At 48.1% G+C, this 20,318-nt stretch overlaps 1 protein-coding gene across 1 annotated transcript; it reads right to left on the reverse strand.

The window, feature by feature from the left end:
* Nucleotides 1-104: 104 nt before the first annotated feature.
* Nucleotides 105-20,098, reverse strand: LOC115459153 (tetratricopeptide repeat protein 24-like). Its single transcript, XM_030189027.1, is given in 15 exon segments — nucleotides 105-195; nucleotides 2,130-2,178; nucleotides 4,726-4,808; nucleotides 5,181-5,310; nucleotides 5,825-5,991; nucleotides 6,610-6,698; nucleotides 7,028-7,147; nucleotides 7,658-7,779; nucleotides 8,303-8,431; nucleotides 13,162-13,377; nucleotides 15,879-16,275; nucleotides 16,277-16,362; nucleotides 16,365-16,509; nucleotides 16,511-16,676; nucleotides 19,964-20,098. Coding segments are annotated over 14 exon segments (1,959 nt in total). The 5' UTR covers nucleotides 16,646-16,676; nucleotides 19,964-20,098.
* Nucleotides 20,099-20,318: the final 220 nt, after the last annotated feature.

Below are 20,318 nucleotides of genomic sequence, written 5' to 3' on the forward strand. Positions count from 1 at the left end.
CTGGCTGGTGATCATAACCTGGCACTGTCTTTCCTGCTGTTAAGAAAACAGTTTAAACATCAAAGGTTAGCCAGGACCTCTGCATTTTAAATATGTGTCCCAAATCACATGATTGCACACATTCGGGATTCCAGTATCCTCCTCCTTGGTTGGACACCAGGCTCTGGTTTGCTTTCCCATACCTCACCATTTCCTCTGGAACAAGCAAAAAAAGAAAAAAAGTTAACAGCCAAATATTGGCAGTTCTTGGAGCACCATCAGCCCAAACAACACTGCATTAGGGAATGAAGCTAATGTATTGATTGTTCATAGTTCTAGGTAAAGTACATTCATATGCACCATATTCAACAATGGACAGGGCAGGAGCATGAGCAGCAAAGAGGGAAAGGGAAATGAGACTTGATATACTGCCTTTCTGAGGTTTTTACAACTACATTCAAAGCGGTTTACATATATTCAGGTACTTATTTTGTACCAGAGGCAATGGAGGGTTAAGTGACTTACCTACCTAGGGTCACAAGGAGCTGCAGTGGGAATTGAACTCCGTTCCCCAGGATCAAAGTCCACTGCACTAACCTCTGCTCCATGTGAAACACAGGACTTAACATAGTAAGTGAGGGCAGTTAAGGACCTGAACAGTCCATCCAGTCTGCCCAACAGTCTTATTCATTCTCAATTCTAGATTGAATCAACAATGAATGTCATATATACTTGATCATGGTCTTTCATTGGTGTTTCTGGGGCACAGACTGTATTTAGATTTTGCTCACATCTTTTTCAGTAGTAGCTCAAGGTGAGTTACATTCAGGTACTCTGGATATTTCTCTGTCCCAGGAGGGCTCACAATCTAAGGTGGTACCTGAGGCAATTGAGGATTAAGTGACTTGCCCAAGATCACAAGGAGCAGCGGCGGGATTTGAACCGGCCACCTCTGGATTGCAAGACCGGTGCTCTAACCACTAGGCCACTCCTCCACTCAGCAACATTCCGTGTAGAATCACCAATAATAGCAACATTCCATGTTCCACTGCACTAACCACTAGGCCACTCCTCCACTAGCAACATTCCGTGTAGAAGCCTGCCCTTGCAGATCAGCAACGTGCAGGACGTCAGACTCACAGAAACAGAAGCCTGCGCGGCCGCACTGCTGATCTGCAAGGGCAGGCTTCTGTTTCTCTGTCCCAGGAGGGCTCACAATCTAAGTTTGTACCTGAGGCAATGGAGGGTTAAGTGACTTGCCCAAGATCACAAGGAGCAGCAGTGGGATTTGAACCGGCCACCTCTGGATTGCAAGACCGGTGCTCTAACCACTAGGCCACTCCTCCACTCTAGAAGTCTGCCCGGCTCTATCCTTATGTTCCAACTACAGAAGTTGCCATCAAAACCCACTCCACAACCCATATGCAGCACAGCACCATTAATGCACAGATACCACCTAACAGAACCAAAGGTCTGGATGAAGTGCTCTGCTGCAGGAGAACACACACATGCTTTCCATCATGGCCTGTTGCTCAGGTGGCATGTGCAGGTGGCACAAGTACCCCCGAAAGGGAGCCTCCTCTGAGTCCAGCCCTTTCGCTATTCCCCTGGCTGCGCCATCTGCTTTCCCTCTACGAGCTGTGGGACATCAGCAAGTCATTTCTCCTGCATCAAAGTTATTTGGCCCAGGCCAAGGGGAAGTGCAAATGGTTCTTTTGCCACTACATTTTGGCTTGTTCTTTTACAGTGGAAGAGATTGGATTGTGCAATTCTACAGTGAGATGCTGAGAAAGAGGAGATGGAAACACAGGGACAGGTGGAGGGGAGGGGAGGGGAGAAAAAAAAGAGACAGAACCACTAAGAAGATGCACAGATTTAGGATAACTTGGGGAGTTTATTAAATGTCTGTGGGACACTGTCAGAGGTTCAGATATAAATGCACCTGGCACACAACAGATAATGTGTGTCACCTGCGTTCCAGGTAATCTCTTTCCCCCCTCACTCTGGCTGTCAGTGATACGCACTGAACTCTGGGTGCCAGGTGGAGATCCTGGTCTCTGTGCTCCTCACCCCTGGACGAGGCATTTCGGAATGAAAAGGGAGCTGGCATACTAAAAGTCACCACTCTTTCCTGTGCTGCTGAAACCTACCTGTCTGTGGCTAGTGTTCTCAGCTTCAGGGTTTCATAGACGTGATTACCTGTAACAGACAAACAAAAGGTTAGACCTCCCTCCTCAGACTCATGTCCTCACCTTCATATCTTTACACATTTACCATGCCAGTTAGGGATGAGCTGTCATTTGCAATGGCATGAGAAATGTTCAACAAAAACAAGCAAAAAAAGACAAGTTATGGTTTTTCATGTGCCGGTCATAGTGCGCTCTGTTTGCAAAAAGGGCACGCTCTTTTCTGATAAAAGTTTGTGCACACATGCATGCGTTATCAGGAAAGAGCGTGTCCTCTGCAAAGAAGTTGTGCTATTAACGATATCGCCCCCAAAATGAAAATTAAGACTAACCAAACCGTATACTGCAGATACTGTAGCAGGACTTGTTTATCCACTCCTACCCTAGCTGAAATAATATTTAAGCACCTGACCTCAGGTGCAACTTTCTTTGAATTAGTCTCCTTATTTTCTAACTTCTCTATGTTCCATCTTTTCCTGTCTATTAAAAGTTTTTATTACGTATTGTGTTGACATTGTAAGTAGTAGACTATCAGGGGCATAATCGAAAGAGAAGGGCGCCCATCTTTCCACAGAAATCAGCGTAATCGAAAGCCAATTTTAGGCGTCCCAAACTGCTTTCCGTCGCGGGGACAACCAAAGTTCACGGGGGCATGGCACCGTAGCGAAGGCGGGACTGGGGCGTGATTAAGAGATGGGCGTCCTCGGCCGATAATGGAAAAAAAGAAGGGCGTCCCTGACGAGCACTTGGCCGACTTGGTCCATTTTTTTCACAACCAAGCCTCAAAAAAGTGCCCGAACTGAACAGATGACCACGGAGGGAATCTGGGATGACCTCCCCTGACTCCCCCAGTAGTCACTAACCCCCTCCCACCCTCAAAAAAACAACTTTAAGAACTTTTTTTGCCAGCCTCAAATGTCATACTCAGGTCCATCGCAGCAGTATGCAGGTCCCTGGAGCAGTTTTAGTGGGTGCAGTGCACCTCAGGCAGGCGGACCCAGGCCCATCCCTCCATACCTGTTACACTTGTGGTGGTACATAAGTACATAAGTAATGCCATACTGGGAAAAGACCAAGGGTCCATCGAGCCCAGCATCCTGTCCACAACAGCGGCCAATCCAGGCCAAGGGCACCTGGCAAGCTTCCCAAACGTACAAACATTCTATACATGTTATTCCTGGAATTTTTGAGTTTTCCAAGTCTGTTTAGTAGCGGTTTATGGACTTGTCCTTTAGGAAACCGTCCAACCCCTTTTTAAACTCTGCTAAACTCTGGTAAATGTTGAGCCCTCTAAAACCCACCACAAACCCACTGTACCCACATGTAGGTGCCCCCCATCATCCCTTAGGGCTATGGTAGTGGTGGGGAGTGGGTTTTTGAGGGGGTTTGGGGGGGTTCAGCATACGCACCTGGGAACAATTTCTGAAGTCCACTGCAGTGCCCCCTAGGGTGCCCTGGCATGTGAGGGGGACCAGTACACTATGAATGCTGGCTCCTCCCATGACCAAATGACTTGGATTTGGTCGTTTTTGAGATGGGCATCCTTGTTTATGGGTGAAAACCGGAGACAACCATCTCTAAGTTCGCCCATCTCTAAGTTCGCCCATCTCGACATTTAGGTCGACCATCTCTAAAGTCGACCTAAATGTTGAGATTTGGGCATCCCCGACCGTATTATCGAAACAAAAGATGGCCGCCCATCTTATTTCGATAATAAGGGTTTCCCCGCCCCTTCGCGGCGCCGTCCTTACAGATGGGCGCCCTTAGAGATGGTTGTCCCCGTTCGATTATGCCCCTCCACGCCATACTTTGTATTGTTGTTTGAATATTTTCACTGCTGTAATTAATTGTCTATTGCTTATGTTTAGTGTATTCCTTCAAAAAGGCGGTAAATAAATCCTAATAAGTTAAATAAGTAAAGAAAATGAACAATGCTGCCAAAGGCATGGGAAATGGAATGAAATGGAACATTTTTGAGCTGCCCTCACCCCTGATGCCCATACTGAAGTGACTCATTAAGCAAAGTGCAGCTGACGTCAGGGCCAGCCGTATCTGGAAGGACAAAGAAAACTAGCACCAGAAGCTCTGCTGAAAACTTGAAGGGTTTTGCTTTCTCTAGAGGTGTGAGGGTAACTTTCACCATTCCATCAAATGGGGTCCTCTTATGGAACAAGAGGGTTATGGGGGAGGTTAAAAAAACGTCCACTGGCTGCCACAATTCATGATACATACCGCAATGGAAGGTACTGATCATGAGGAACCTGGGATCCTCAGGCTTAAATTCCCCCCCTCCCCCCCCCCCCCCCACACACACCTCGTAATCTGGAACACATTCTCAGTTCAAATTTATTTAATTTACCGCAAATCATAACAACTAAGCGGTATCTGCTTTCACTGTAAGCACTTTGGATCAGGTGTACATGTGTCTGGATATGAATAATGTTGTCAGCATCCATTATAAAGGCAGACTAACACCCCCCCCCTCCCCCCCCAAAATTACAAGTCTTTAACCACTCCCTTGCGCCTGGTTTTAAAGTGCGTCAGTCCCCCTGGCACTTACTGAGCTGTGTATTCTGTGCCGTCCCAGTCCGGAGGTAATTCTGGTAGAACGGATCCGGATACAGGTAAGTATTGTTGAAATTGCTACATTAAAAAAAGTTTCACAAGATATTTTAATAGAAACGTAGAAAAATGTAGGCAAAGACACTGTGGCCTATCCATTCTACCCATCCATGCCATCTACCCTCCCTATCACTCCCTTAGAGATCCTATGTACTTGTCCCAAGCTCTCTTTAATTCAGACCCCCAGGACACTATTGCTTCTGGAGAACGTGAACCTGCAGCTCCTGAGGATACACTGGGAGGAAATCCAGGCCTGGATCACCCTGTCCTTTTGGTAACTCTATGATCATCATGGCCTGAGATTGTAAACTGGCTTGGATGATTCATGTGAAGCCATCCTGATTTTGCCTGAAGCACCACCCTCCCAGTCCAAGCCCCTCCCCAAACACCCACCTGTTGGCCTGTGACTGGTGACGGTAGCAGATGGGCCTCATGTCATGTGGGTCTCCTTCTTCAGAGCAGCTGGGCACTGTGGTGAGACTCTCAGAATCTTCTTCCACCGGCTTAACAGCATGTAGTGAATCTGTAGGAAGTGCAAAAACACCAGAGAATAAAGTGGTGGTGGGAGGGCATTTGTTGACCATCATGAACTTCAGGCAGGACAAAGTGATATCCCTGGTTCAGGTGTGTCTAGGAAGTCCTCAAAAACAAAATACACAAGGGGGTGGGGGCGGCTTCATTTTAACTGACACTGCAAACTGGTTCTCCCTTATTGGGAAGGTACTGAACTGATCTTGATGCCCTGGATTCCTTCTATGAAACATTGACCCAATCAAGGTTGCAGAATGTCAAGAAGCATATATGAAGTTTATCCCATAGAAGGTGGTGGCCCCTATTTTTTTTGCCTGCAGAGGGAATGTTCCTCTTGATCCATCACAGGCCAGTGGGAAGGCTGAATGCTGGATCATTCTCCAAAGGCCTGTGTGTCCACTGAGCTTACCAAAATTACAGTGAAAGCTGAGGAGTATTCATAGCTCTGAACCAGGGCTCCAGACCTCCAGGAGAACCTCCAGAAGGATAGGACTATCTTCTCCTACCTGAGCTCCTGGCATCCAGTCTCAGGTGGGGCTGTTTGTTCATCCTTTGGGAGCTTCCTGCTGCCACCATATGTGTTGCCAAAGGAGCCTGGTCCAGCGGTGCAGGTTGTCCTCTCAGGTTCTGGTCTTCAGGAGCCCACGGTGCAGGAGCTGGTCTCACAGGTGACCTGCATATTGGACATAACCAGTCAGATGTGCCATGGTCCTGACCTATTTTCTTAATGGCTGTGGAGAGATAGAGACACTCCAGTACTTTCACAGAACTAATGGGGAGGTGTCTGTAATGTTAATACTCATAAGGATCCTGAAATTATACTTCTAGCCTTCCTCTCCCCCCATCCTGAACCCACACCCCATGCAAGATCACCCCTTTACAAAGGGACATAAGATGAGCCCTGCTGGGTTGTGCCAAAGATTCATCAAGCCCAGCATCCTGTCTCCAACAGAGGCCAGTCCAGGTCACAAGTACCCGGTAGGATCATTGTCCCTGAACCCTCACCAAGACAGAGCACAGCTGTGATTCAAGGGTCGCTCCAATGCTATCTGCATATTCCCTGGACACCAGTGGTTCCCTTGGATCATGGGGTCGAAATCTCACCATTCCCATTCAAACAAATTATCTTTACTCATCTTCCTCTCCCCCCCTTGCTTCCCCAGTTCTGGTTTATGAGGTTTAATGAACTAGTGTTAAACCTTAGGGGGTTCTAAACTGGTCTGGGTGTTGCCTTCCGTAAATACTTGGGGTGAAGGAACAGTTTATTTTTTTTTCTATTCTTGTTACTTACACATGGTTGTCATGTTGGGGGGCCTTGGGGGTGCTGGTGATCTCCAGTCGAGCTGGATTCGTGCTCTGCTGCTTCCCAGGGAGCTGCTTCTGCAACAGAGGAACTGTCCTTGAACATGTGGAAGTGTGGAGGGGGGGCACATTTCCCTCAGTGGTTTTGTTGAGATAAACATCCCTCCCCCCCCCCCCCCCCCCCCCCAATATTTTTAATTTCACTTGCTATGTACACCTAGTTCTGAGGTTTAAGGGTAATTTTTCTCATACACCCAGCTCCCTTCCATTAAAATGCACCTGGGTGAGGAGACCAAGGTGGGGAAATTTATGGGACCCCAACAGGCAGATATCAGCTCTTCCTCTGGTGCCTTTTTTCCCACTACACTGACTCTGTCCCATTGCAGAGACCTCCTTACCATTCTTACAAGGGGAGCAGTGGGTGCTTTCCCACCCCCATGGCAGAAGCTGCTCTTGGTGGACAGTTTGTGCTGGATGGCGTCTGTCAGCTTGTCCACAATCCGCTCTTGTGCCGTGTTGGAGACCTCCTGGAGGTGGGGAGAATAAGGACACGGTCATTCTTGTATGATACAGAAAGGCAGAAGTTCAACCTCAGTTATACAGACAATGAAAGAGTCAGGTACAAAGGATCCTACTAGGAAGCTACTAAATATTTAAAAGGGACTTTGAGAACCTTCTTTAAGCATTAGAAGTACCTTCCAGAGAACAGAAACAGAGCTTTTGTCATTTCAAAAGTTTCATCTAGGCAATTTGTTGAATGCACAAGTGTGACCCTTTCAGACTTCTCAGGCTTTACAGGTGGTCCTGTCACGATTCAGTTTATTTTCCACTGGCTCCATTTTGATGGAATCAGCTCCTGAAAGGAACTCATTGCATTTTGGTTGAGGTGTTAATGATGGTGGGAGTGAGGTGTAGAGTTTATGAAGCAGAGGCTCAGAATGTTTGGTGAAGGGATCTACAGAGTTTCAGAAACTCAAGCTCAACACTGCACATGCATGGTCAAGCCAGGTTGTTATTTGTTGAGTGGAGGAACTGACCTTGGTTTTGGAGATTAGGGACAAAGCTTGCTTGTAATACTGTATAGCCTTTTCAGGGTCTCCCAGGTGGAATCTCACAGCTCCAAGCCCTTCACAGGCCTGCCACTGGCCATGGGTATCCTCTGCGAGAGACACAGGGATATAAAATCATTCCCTCCTGTAGATAACAGCAGATTTCAGTCACATAGCTGACCCTAAGTAGCTGTTTGTAAAACATGAGGCTGGGATGGGGATGGAGTGGAGAGGGAGATCAGTAATCCAATCATACTCACAACATTTCTAAAAAAGCTGTAACAGCAGAATCCATATGTGTTTACTAATAAGTTAATATGTCTTGTGAGAGATACATCATAGAAATATAAGTGTCACATGTAAGACCCAAGAGAATGCTAGATTATACTGTGGCCTTTGATAACCTCATTGACCCGGAAGCTCTCTCTGAGCACAGTACTATCAGGGTGTCTGAAGGCCTCCATGTCAGGGAAGCTCCGCTGGGTGGAGGCAAATAAACTTTTGCCCTTGACAACTACAGAAAAGGGGTAAGGCATCCCATGGGGCACTCCGGCACTGGCTTCACCTTGCCACAGTGCCCGTAGGAGGGATGCAGTGAGGTACAGAGGAAGGCCTAGTTCAGGGCTTGATTACCTGAGTCCTTGAAGGCCTGGAATGCATGCAGGTAGTGTTCACCGGCTGCCTCATGGTCCCCCAGCTGGCTGTAGGCATAAGCCAGGTTTCCGAAGCACTGACCCTGGGCCTGCCGATTCCCCAGCGTGCCTGCAAAACACGCCACCATATAGGCATTAGAATATCCTTCAGCAATGAGACTGAGAGACCTATAAAGGTGAGGGTAGATTTAATTTTTTCAGTGGGGAAAGGTGCCCCATCCCAAAAGCAGTGTGATATTTGTAGTCCATGATTTTAAGATAACACCACCTTTGGACACCCACCGGTACAATAATAATTCAGGCCACACAAACCAAGTGGAAATATAACAAACTGCAGCTGACACTTTCAATACTGAAAGTATTATTACAGGGTTGAAAAAGAGACCTCAGACACCTGTGCTTTTTTCTGCTGTTACATAATATAACGATTACAGCACAGTACTGACTTCAATCATCAGTCTCAAAATGTCCTAACCACCCATTTTTTTTAGTGGCTCCTTTCCAGGCTCACATGCTCTCCATCTGGCCTCACTAGCCCTAAACTTCTGAGCAGCTTGTACAGACACCTGCACTGCCTGCTCTCTGCCTAGCCTCACTGGCCCCTTGGCTCCTAATCAGGACTCTGGCTGGTCCTCTCCATGGTCACTTGCAAGCACCAACCTCTATATCCTGGGCTCCTTCCTTACTCAGGGTAACTGCTCTGCCATGCCTTCCTCCTGCTGGAAATCCTTCCCTGTTTTGTCCAGTGTGCCCCGGTCACTCCTCTGGTTCACGGGCAGTGACCCACTGCACTTTTCCTGGTACTCTAACTCGGATTCTCCAGACTTCACAAATATGCAGATTAGCCAGTCAACATATGCAAATTCACTTATTAGTTCCATCCCTGTGGGAACAACTTCTTTCCAGTAAATACTTTCTCACAAATTTACTCACTTCTACTGTGGGAACCCTGGGTCTCAGTGTATAACAGCCACCACCCCTGGATAGGACTTTCTTCACTCTAACTTTACTGTCCTATCCTCCACCCCATGGCTGTTAGTCCATTTTCAAATAAACCACAGTGTCCTTAACATGTCCTTAGTCAGGTAAGTACCTTCTGGGGCTTTGAGGTCACCTTCTCTCTCATCTTCCAATTCTCCAGCAGGTCTCTTCCTTCACTTTCACCTCCTGACTTCAGACTCCATTCCCTTCCAGGTCCACCATCTCCTCTTCCAGGCCTCAGGGTCTCCAGGTTCCCATCTCTTCTCCTCTGGGCAAAACCCCTTCCTCTACTAAGAGGAAGCTATTTATGAGGTGTCCAATAAACCACCCCCACCTCCTTAGACCGCACCCCTCCAGTTCCAGAAAGATCTGGGTCTAGAATTCTCTTCTCAATCCCCAGCTGTCTCCCTGGAGCTCCCTCTACTGGCACATGCAGACCAATACTCAGCTATCTCCCTGGAGCTCCCTCTAGTGACCAGAATGGGCATTTTCCATGTTTTCAGTTGAGGAGCGCCCTCTGGCGGCCTCCTCAGGGTATGTATATATATATATATATATATATATATATATATATAAAGGGGGGTGCGCATGCACTGCCGTATCTTTATAAGTAGCCGCCATGTTTTGGTTCTTAGCGGCTAGAATACACAGCTACACCCATTGAGGTATAATGGAATTCATAGGAGCTGACTCTGTGGGTGCTTGAGCACCCCCAATATTGAGAAAATTCCATGTATGTGTCCACAGAGAGGTTATTTCCACTGGGCTTAGCACCCCCAATAATTTTAAAAAGTTGGCTCCTAAGATGGAATTTGCTCCTCGTGTATTTCATGTTTGTATTTACGAGACTGGGCTGGTGACTCTTTCTACTTTTTAATTGTTCATTTTGTTTTTTTGTAGCATCCTCTAAATACAATATAGGGCGGTGGTGGAAGTAGCTATTTAATCACATATACTGGCAATCACAACTCCCACTGCTGTGTAGAAAGGGATGGTATGTACTCTCACAGTATAACCAAACATTATATGTCACTTGTGACTAGTGCGGGGGGGGGGGGGGGGGGGGGGGAAAAAGCCTCGAGGTGCCTGGATCACAACGATCTCACAAGCAACAGTCGATCCTGTTGACCAATCACTTGGTCTTAAGGGGATCCGCTCCTTATCATGGGCAAAAAAAAACCACTCCAAAGTCTCAAATGCAAAACAAAGGAGGAAAAGTCCCTCATTAGTCCTCAATATCACTAAAATCACTAAAGACCTACCTTTTTAACAAGACTTACCATAATAATCAATAACAGGAAGGTGCAGCGAAGGGCAACTAAAATGATAGCGGAGATGGGACGACTTCCCTATGAAGAAAGACTAAGGAGGCTAGGGCTTTTCAGTTTGGAGAAGAGACGGCTGAGGGGAGACATGATAGAGGTATATAAAATAATGAGTGGAGTGGAACAGGTGGAGGTGAAGCGTCTGTTCACGCTTTCCAAAAATACTAGGACTAGGGGGCATGCGATGAAACTACAGTGTAGTAAATTTAAAACAAATCGGAGAAAATATTTCTTCACCCAACGAATAAACTTTGGAATTCGTTGCCGAAGAACATGGTGAAGGCGGTTAGCTTAGCAGAGTTTAAAAAGGGGTTAGACAGTTTCCTAAAGGACAAGTCCATAAACCGCTACTAAATGGACTTGGGAAAAATCCACAATTCCAGGAATAACATGTATAGAATGTTTGTACGTTTGGGAAGCTTGCCAGGTGCCCTTGGCCTGGATTGGCTGCTGTCATGGACAGGATGCTGGGCTCGATGTACCCTTGGTCTTTTCCCAGTATGGCATTACTTATGTACTTAACAGTCGATCCTGTTGACCAATCACTTGGTCTTAAGGGGATCCGCTCCTTATCATGGGCAAAAAACCCACCCCAAAGTCTCAAATGCAAAACAAAGGAGGAAAAGTCCCTCATTAGTCCTCAATATAGGTTGCTGCTACGTGTCTACCAACTCTTTTTGGTTTTTTTTTAACAGCTTACCAACAGCGATGGCATCATAAAGTCCCCTGAGGAAGCCATTTTTGGTGAAACGGGTCCCCGTTGGGATGTTTCACTTATGTCGCAAACTGTAGCTCAAAAGATAAGTACAAAAAGCGACATATTTTTCATATTGATGTTTTAATGCACTACGATTTCATTGCATCACCCTATAAATTAGAAACTTACAAAATTGGGTGGTTAGGACATTTTCAGACTGACGATTGAAGTCAGTACTGTGCTGTAATCTTTATTTTTTGTTACATTCGTACCCCGCGCTTTCCCACTCATGGCAGGCTCAATGCGGCTTACATGGGGCAATGGAGGGTTAGGTGACTTGCCCAGAGTCAAAGTAGCTGCACTGGGAATTGAACCCAGTTCCCCAGGATCAAAGTCTGCTGCACTAACCACTAGGCTACTCCTCCACCTCCACAGGACTTCATCAAAATCTCCAGCCTGGAACTGGGTAATTTGGCATCTGTGTAAGACAATATGGCTGAGGATCTCAAGATGGCGAAACAATGGGCATCAGTGTATAAGGACTCGAGAGCTATTAGTAGTGAATAAAATCTGCAATTCTACACCATCTGCTCTTTCTTTGCCAAAAGCCAGGAGGGCCTAAACATGGGTATTTTAGAGGAGGAGAGCTGGGGGGGGGGGGGGGGGGAATACTTTAGAGACATTAAAATCTCACAAAAGAATTAATCACTGAGAAACACATCTTTATCAGAGAAAAGAATGTTCTAGAAATAGAAGTCACAGTAACACAGTGGCTTTCCTAGGGGGGGGCTGTCTGCCCCGGGTGCACGCCGCTGGGGGGGTGCCGCGCGCGCCTGTCCTCCGTTGGTCCATGCTTCTTCTCTGCCCTGGAACAGGTTACTTCCTGTTCCAGGGCAGAGAAGAAGCATGGAACAACGGAGGGCAGGCGCGCACAGCACCCTCCCCCCCAGCGGCGTGCACCTGGCAGGGGGGGGTTTCCTTTCACCGGGGGGGGGGTCGCTGCACCCGGGGGGCGGGGCGCATCGGCGATCCGCCCCGGGTGCCAGCCCCCCCAGGAACGCCACTGCAGTACCAAATCTCAAAGGAGGTCAACTCAGCAGTAGCTTTGGGAGATGTTTGGAGTGGAGATGGAAACATAACTGTAGCAGAACTGAGGATCCTCAGTTATGAAAAAGGTGAGGGGAAAAATCAGGGATCACCTGGGGCCTATTCAAATGCTAATAATTTCTCACCATGAGTGAGAATTTAAAAATCAGACCCTCAGCTTCTGGGTATTCCAGTTACCAGGGCACACAACCTTTTCTACTGCTACTTAACATTTCTAGGGTTACGCAGCGCTGTACAGTTTAACAAAGAAGGACAGTCCCTGCTCAAAGGAGCTTACAATCTAAAGGACGAAATGTCAAGTTGGGGCAGTCTAGATTTCCTGAAGAGAGGTAGGTGGTTATGTGCCGAAGGCGACATTGACGAGGTGGGCTTTGAGTAAGGATTTGAAGATGGGCAGGGAGGGGGCCTGGCGTATGGGCTCAGGAAGTTTATTCCAAGCATAGGGTGAGGCGAGGCAGAAAGGGTGGAGCCTGGAGTTGGCGGTGGTGGAGAAGGGTACTGAGAGGAGGGATTTGTCTTGAGAGCGGAGGTTACGGGTAGGGACGTAGGGGGAGATGAGGGTAGAGAGGTAAGGAGGGGCTGCAGATCGAGTGCATTTGTAGGTAAGTAGGAGAAGCTTGAACTGGGTGAAAAAGCAAGCCACACGGGCGCCAGCAGGCCACTGATCTCCAAGGATCATTCTATGGCATGTTAATATTGACCGGGATCCAGTGCTTCAGAGCCACTTACCATGGAGAGAAGCCGCTTTCCTGTGGAACTCCAGAGCTGTGCTGAACTGCTCCAGGGTGTTATAGACTGAGCCCAAGTTCTGCAGGACCACGGCCTCTCTCCGTTCATCTGTCCCGTCAGCCTGGCAGAATGGCAGGGCCTTCTCAAAGCACTCAGCTGCCAGGGAGAAGATCTTCAGCTGGGAATAACTGAGGCCGATATCATTGTACAGTTTCCCTGTGGAGGAGAAGGGAGGATTTCACCGCAGGTCTTGTAGGGAAGGCCAGTGTGCTCTCTGGGCTCACAGTTCCCATCGCCTCACTGCTGCCTGAAGTGACTTTCTTACACAATAAGAGCCTCTGTGAACCATATAAAGCTACAGTAAGGCAGGGGTGTGCTGAGGGTTTCAAAAATAAGGGGTCCTTTTCCAAGGCTGTGGTTAAAAGTGGCCTGCGGTAGAGTGGGAGCTTGATAACTGCCACACGCCAAGGCCACTTTTACTGCAGCAGGAATTTCTGTTATTTTAAATGGATATCTTAAATGACCATGCATTAATAAAGAGATTGCCACATGGCAATTTACTGCCTCAGCCCTCAGCACCTCCTGTTTAGCTGTCGGTCTGGGCTCACACGCTAACCCGGTGGTAATCAGACAGCGAGTGCAGCAGGGGCGTAGCCAGACCTCGCAGTGGGAGGGGGCACGTTTTGGTCTGCCGCCCTGTCGCTCCCCACCCATTGCCACAGCAAATACCTTGGCTGGTGGGGGTCCCCAACTCCCGCCAGCTGAAGCGTTGTCCAGCGCCAGTCTCCGGCGCCACCCGCGTTGCCTGCCCTGCTCTGTCTTCCCCTCACGTCCTGCACGCTCTTTTTACTGAAATTGAGCGTGCTCAGTTTCACTACAAGGAACGTGCCGGATATGAGGGGAAGACAGAGCAGGGCAGGCAACGCGGTGGTGCTGGATGGGACCCCCGCTAGCAAAACCAGGGGCCTAGAGGACATTTGGGGGGCCCAGGCCCCCGTGGCCCCACTTAGCTACACCACTGGAGTGCAGATGGCCAATTACCGCTGGGAACACCTACTCCCTGCTCTCCCCACGCCATTTTCTGGCGCGGGGAACGCCAAGCCCCAAACACAGAACTACCGCAGGTGCCGTGTTTTGCTGTTTTGCCACGTACTACCCGGGGGTAGCCTACCACACCTTTATAAAAGAGCCCCTAAATGTTCAAAACATGTAACAAAATCTGTTTTTGCGTTATGTCTTTCTAATGCTAACAATAACATAACAACGACCAAAAAAAAACCATAGTAACATAGTAGATGACGGCAGAAAAAGACCTGCACGGTCCATCGAATCTGCCCAACAAGATAACTCATATGTGCTAATTTTGTGTATAGCCTACTTTGATTTGTACCTGTGCTCTTCAGGGCACAGACCGTATAAGTCTGTCCAGCACTATCCCCGCCTCCCAACCACCAGTCCCGCTTCCCACCACCGGCTCTGGCACAGACCGTATAAGTCTGCCCAGCACTATCCCTGCCTCCCAACCACCAGCTCCGCCTCCCGATCTTAACTAAGCTCCTGAGGATCCATTCCTTTGGCACAGGATTCCTTTATGCTTATCTCACGCATGTTTGAATTCCGTTACCGTTTTCATTTCCACCACCTCCCGCGGGAGGGCATTCCAAGCATCCACTACTCTCTCCGTGAAAAAATACTTCCTAACATTTTTCTTGAGTCTGCCCCCTTGTGCCAACCGATAAATAATATATACAAGAATATGTCAAAGGATGTTTTTCTTCCCTCAAAAAATATTTCTGGCTACCCCCTCATCAGAAGACTTTATTACTCTGAGAGAAATTGGTCCTGGAGGAGGGACATATTTATCCACTCCTACCCTAGCTGCAGTGGTGTTCCTTGGTCGACTGCCACCCGGGGCGGATCGCTACTGTGTACCCTCCACCCCCCCAACGCATCACCTCCAAACACCCCCCTGGTGCGTTGCTCTTACCTCCTGGGGTGCTGGGAGCAGCCGCGTGGCTGTTGGCTCCACCGGTTCCCTGCTCCCTCTGCCCCGGAACAGGAAGTAACATCAGAGGAAGCAGGGAACCGTCGGAGCTGACAGCCGCGTGGTTGCTCCCTGCACCCCTTCTGCAGCATGCACCCAGGGTGAACCGCCCCCACCACCCTGCCTCGGTACACCGCCCCTAGCTGAGATAATATTTCTCCACCTCTCTGACCTCATGTGCACCTCTCTTTAAATTAGTCACCGTATTTTCTAACTCCGCTTACTCACCATCTTTGCTTATACCCTACACTGTCAATTAAAATGTTCTACTAAGTGTTGTGTCGACATTGTAAGTAGTAACTTTGCCATTGTTATTTGAATATTATTACTGCTGTAATTGTCTACTGCTTATGCTTACTGTACACCGCCTTGAATGAATTCCTTCAAAAAGGTGGTAAATAAAGCCTAATTAATAATAATAATAGACAGTATGACAACCTGGTGGCCGCACCCTTTGCCTTGTAAGGTGTAGACGTCTTTACAGCCTGCAAAAGCATGCAAAACCCCTGAGGCGGGAAATAACCACAGCATTGGTGACAATGGCAGCTATAATGGTGGCATTTATACATTGCAAACTTCAAATGGAGCGCTTCCGGTGCTGGGTGAGACCACACCTCTGTCAGAAAGATGTTAGAAAAGCGACTTTGCCTTGCATTCAAAGATCTTGGCTTACCTAGAAGGCTGTTGCTAGGGAGGTTCTCACACAACAGGTAACATTTGTGAAGCGTCTTGAGAACCTCTCCCGAGCCGTACTGCTGACTCTGTAGCATGTAGCACCCGGCTTCATTCAAAGCCACTGCCGCAGATTCCAGTCTCCCAGCTACCGTGTAGGACTCTCCTGCCTCCTGAAAACACTGAGCAGCTCGGGAGGCGTCCTTCATCCTCACGTAACAGCGGCCCATTTTCATACAGGAATCGGCCACGCTCTGCGCCTTGGATGGCCGGTAGTGGCCAGCCGCCTTGCGAAAATATTCAAGAGCCTTTGGGAAGTCCTGCAGGCCCTCGTGTGCAGTCCCTATGTTGAAATAAAGGTCACCCACGTTGTCTCCCCGCTTCCTTGTCCTTGGCCTGCGACTTGAGTAGGAATTCAAGGCCTTTCTTGAACTTCCCGATCTCCACGTAGGCCGCGCCAAGGTTGAAAGCGCAGGCCCTTTGAACTTCTTGGTTGGAGTTTCTAAAGAGAGAAGGAAGGCCTTTTTGAAAGAGACCAAGGCCTCCTGGAAATCACCAGTCACTAGGGCCTGGTGACCTGCTGCAGTGAGGGCCTCTATTTCGGCCTGTGGGGAGCTGCCATGTGGTGTTTTTTGCTTTCTCTGCTTCCTCAGGGGGCTTTGCCTTCTCCTTCCATTTCTTCTTTTTCTCCTTCCTGGAGGCCAGGGGCTCAGAGACCACTGACTGTGCAGGCGCAGGCTCTGCTTCCAGGGAGGATCCAGAAGCCATCAGGAGGAGCTCAGGAACCTGGACAACAAGCCTGCAAAAGAAACAGGAAGGTGGCATTTGTCATTGGAGGAGATACACAGAGAGGACTCGACCCATCTTATGATACCTGCTTGGATTTCTACTCCCTAAGTGCAGAGTGATGCACTTGGAGAGTAGAAATCCAAGGTTAGAGGGTGAGAGGCTGATATGCACAGACAGGGAGAGGGGACCTTGAGGTGGTAGTATCTGAGGATCTGAAGGTGATGAAACAGTGTCACAAGGTGGTGGCCGTAGCTGTATAGAGAGGGATATAACCGGCAGAAGGAAGGAGGTGTTGATGCCCCTGTACAAGTCATTGGTGAGGCCCCCACCTGGACTATTGTGTTCAGTTTTTGAGGCCGTATCTTGCTAACGATGTGAGAAGACTTGAAGCGGTCCAGAGGAAGGTGACAAGAATGATATGGGGCTTGCGCCAAAAGACATACGAGAAGAGACTGGAAGACCTGAATATGTTTACCCTAGAGGAGAGGAGGGACAGGGGAGATATGATACAGACATTTAAATGCAGACATTTAAATTTCACGGAGAGAGTAGTGGATGCTTGGAATGCCCTCCCGCGGGAGGTAGTGGAAACGAAAATGGTAACGGAATTCAAACATGCGTGGGATAAACATAAAGGAATCCTGTTCAGAAGGAATAGATCCTAAGGAACTTTAGCCGAGATTGGGTGACAGAGCCGGTGGCGGGAGGCAGAGATGGTGCTGGGCAGACTTATACGGTCTGTGCCAGAGCCGGTGGTGGGAGGCGGGGCTGGTGGTTGGGAGGTGGGGATAGTGCTGGTCAGACTTATACGGTCTGTGCCAGAGCCGGTGGTGGGAGGCGGGGTGGTGGTTGGGAGGCGAGGATAGAGCTGGACAGACTTATACGGTCTCTGATGGGGCTGGTGGTTGGGCGGTGGGGATAGTGCTGGGCAGACTTATACGGTCTGTGCCAGAGCCGGTGGTGGGAGGCGGTACTGGTGGTTGGGAGGCGGGGATAGTGCTGGGCAGACTTATACGGTCTGTGCCAGAGCCGGTGGTTGGGAGGCGGGGCTGGTGGTTGGGAGGCGGGGATAGTGCTGGGCAGACTTATACGGTCTGTGCCCTGAAAAGGACAGGTACAAATCAAGGTAAGGTATACACAAAAAGTAGCACATGTGAGTTTATCTTGTTGGGCAGACTGGATGGACCGTGCAGGTCTTTTTCTGCCGTCATCTACTATGTTACTATGTTACTAAATACTTGAAAGGTATTAATATGGCAACAAATCTTTTCCAGAAAATGGAAAGTGGTAAAACTAGAGGACATGAGCTGAGGTTGCAGGGTGGTAGACTTAGGAGTAATGTCGGGAAATTCTTTTTCTTGGAGAGGGCGGTTGATGCCTGGAACGGCCTCCCGAGGGAGGTGGTGGAAAAAAACCAACTGTGGCAGAATTCAAAAAGGCATTGGAGGAGCACAGAGGATCTCTAATTAGAAAATGAATGATATTAAAAAAACCCAAAACTTAAAGGGTTGCATATGTGTTTGGATGTCAGGCGATGCTTAGATGGTGACTCTGGCTGCATCAACTAAGGCCAGTGCTGGGCTGATTTGTACGGTCTGAGTCTCGCATATAGCGATCCAGTTTAGGGCGGGCTGGAGACAGCTTCGCTGGAAAACTCCAGTAACTTGGATCATGAGGACAGTGCCAGGCAGATTTTTACGGTCTTTCTCCTGCAAATGACAAGATGGATTTGGATAAGCTGGAGTGGGCTTTGACGGCAACTCCAGTGGTTGGAACACAAGGACAGAGCCAGGCGGACTTCTATGAAACACCAAGACCATGATCAAATATATAATATCACGTAAGACGGCTGAGGGAGACATGATAGAGGTATAAAAAATATTGAGTGGAGTGGAACAGGTGGATGTGAAGCGTCTGTTCACGCTTTCCCAAAATACTAGGACTAGGGGGCATGCGATGAACTACAGTGTAGTAAATTTAAAACAAATCGGAGAAAATCTTTCTTCACCCAACGCATAGTTAAACTCTGGAATTTGTTGCCGAGGAATGTGGTGAAGGCGGTTAGCTTAGCAGAGTTTAAAAAGGGGTTAGATGGTTTCCTAAAGGACAAGTCCATAAACCACTACTAAATGGACTTGGGAAAAATCCACAATTCCAGGAATACATGTATAGAATGTTTGTACGTTTGGGAAGCTCGCCAGGTGCCCTTGGCCTGGATTGGCCGCTGTCGTGGACAGGATGCTGGGCTCGATGGACCCTTGGTCTTTTCCCAGTGTGGCATTACTTATGTACATTTGGGAAGCTTGCCAGGTGCCCTTGGGCCTGGATTGGCCGCTGTCATGGCAAGGATGCTGGGCTCGATGGACCCTTGGTCTTTTTCCAGTGTGGCATTACTTAGTACTTATGTTCATTGTTGATTTAAATCTGAATTGATAATATAATTGATAATAAAGCATTGAGCCTGATTTTAGTGGGAAAGTGCGGATAAAAAATATAATAAATAATAATGAATGTGACTGTTGGGCAGACTGGATGGACCACTAAGGTCTTTATCTGCCGTCACTTACTATGTTACTAAGCACCCAAGGGCAGCTGGGCACTCAATTCTGGCACTGACATGACCTATTTCACGCTAATTTTCATCTTGCATATTAATGGAATAGAAACACGTCCCACTAAAAGGCACAAGCTGGCTTGCATTGGTCCTGTGTTCTCTGAGCTCCTTCTGCTTTCACGCCCCAATCTAACTACGACCACACCCTGAGCACACGCAAGTTATTTTCTCATTCCACTACTGATTCTACAACATTCTGGTACATGCCACCGGGTATATGTCAGGAGAACTCTGCAGATGCGAGTTCAAATCAATCACTGACTGCAGTGTGCAATAAAGCAGGTTGTTTTAGGAATTTGAGCTGTAGTTTGTCTGGATAATACAATCATAATGCCACCAATGTCCTTCCATTCTTTCCCATTCCGAAGTTATCCTGTAGCTCAGCAACTAAACTTTTCAACGTATCATAAGCTCTTTGGGTTAGAGACCGAAAGCCCTACTTCAGTAATTCTGGACAGCACCAAGTATGATGCTGAAGAAAAGCAACCAGTTGCCTAAGTCTATCTAAAACTTCATCCTAGGAGGTGGAATGCAGCTAGCAAGTGGAAAAGAATCCACTGCGAAAATAAAACTGGACAACGTTTAAAACATTTATTGGGGTGACACTGTGCTGGGCATTATCCTGAAAAATTAAACAGAGTCACCAGGAAGGAAGATTGGAGCCAGACTCTGTTGGAACTTACCTGGAGTGCGGGTTCTTAGCCCCCCCACAAGCTCCCAGAGGGTGATTTCTGGACTCCGTAACCTTCCTGGGGGTGGCCACATCCTATCTCAGACAGATTGGGCTCTGTAATGGGCTTCAGGTGTTTGGTTTCTTCCCAGCCCGCTCCATGGCTTTCCACTATTTGTCTACTGGGCACTATGGCAACTGGTTCCAACACTGTACTGGCCAGCCCTCCTCTGATGGATGGACAATCCCTCCTACCAGAAGCCTTGGAAAGAATGATTTCTGTTTAACTGTTCAGTTGCTGTACATGTTAAGCACATAAAGTGCAAAGCTGCCAGGAACAATCACTCTGCTGATTCTGGCTTTACAAA

The sequence above is a fragment of the Microcaecilia unicolor genome, unplaced genomic scaffold, assembly GCF_901765095.1.
Source record: "Microcaecilia unicolor unplaced genomic scaffold, aMicUni1.1, whole genome shotgun sequence".
NCBI lineage: Eukaryota > Metazoa > Chordata > Amphibia > Gymnophiona > Siphonopidae > Microcaecilia > Microcaecilia unicolor.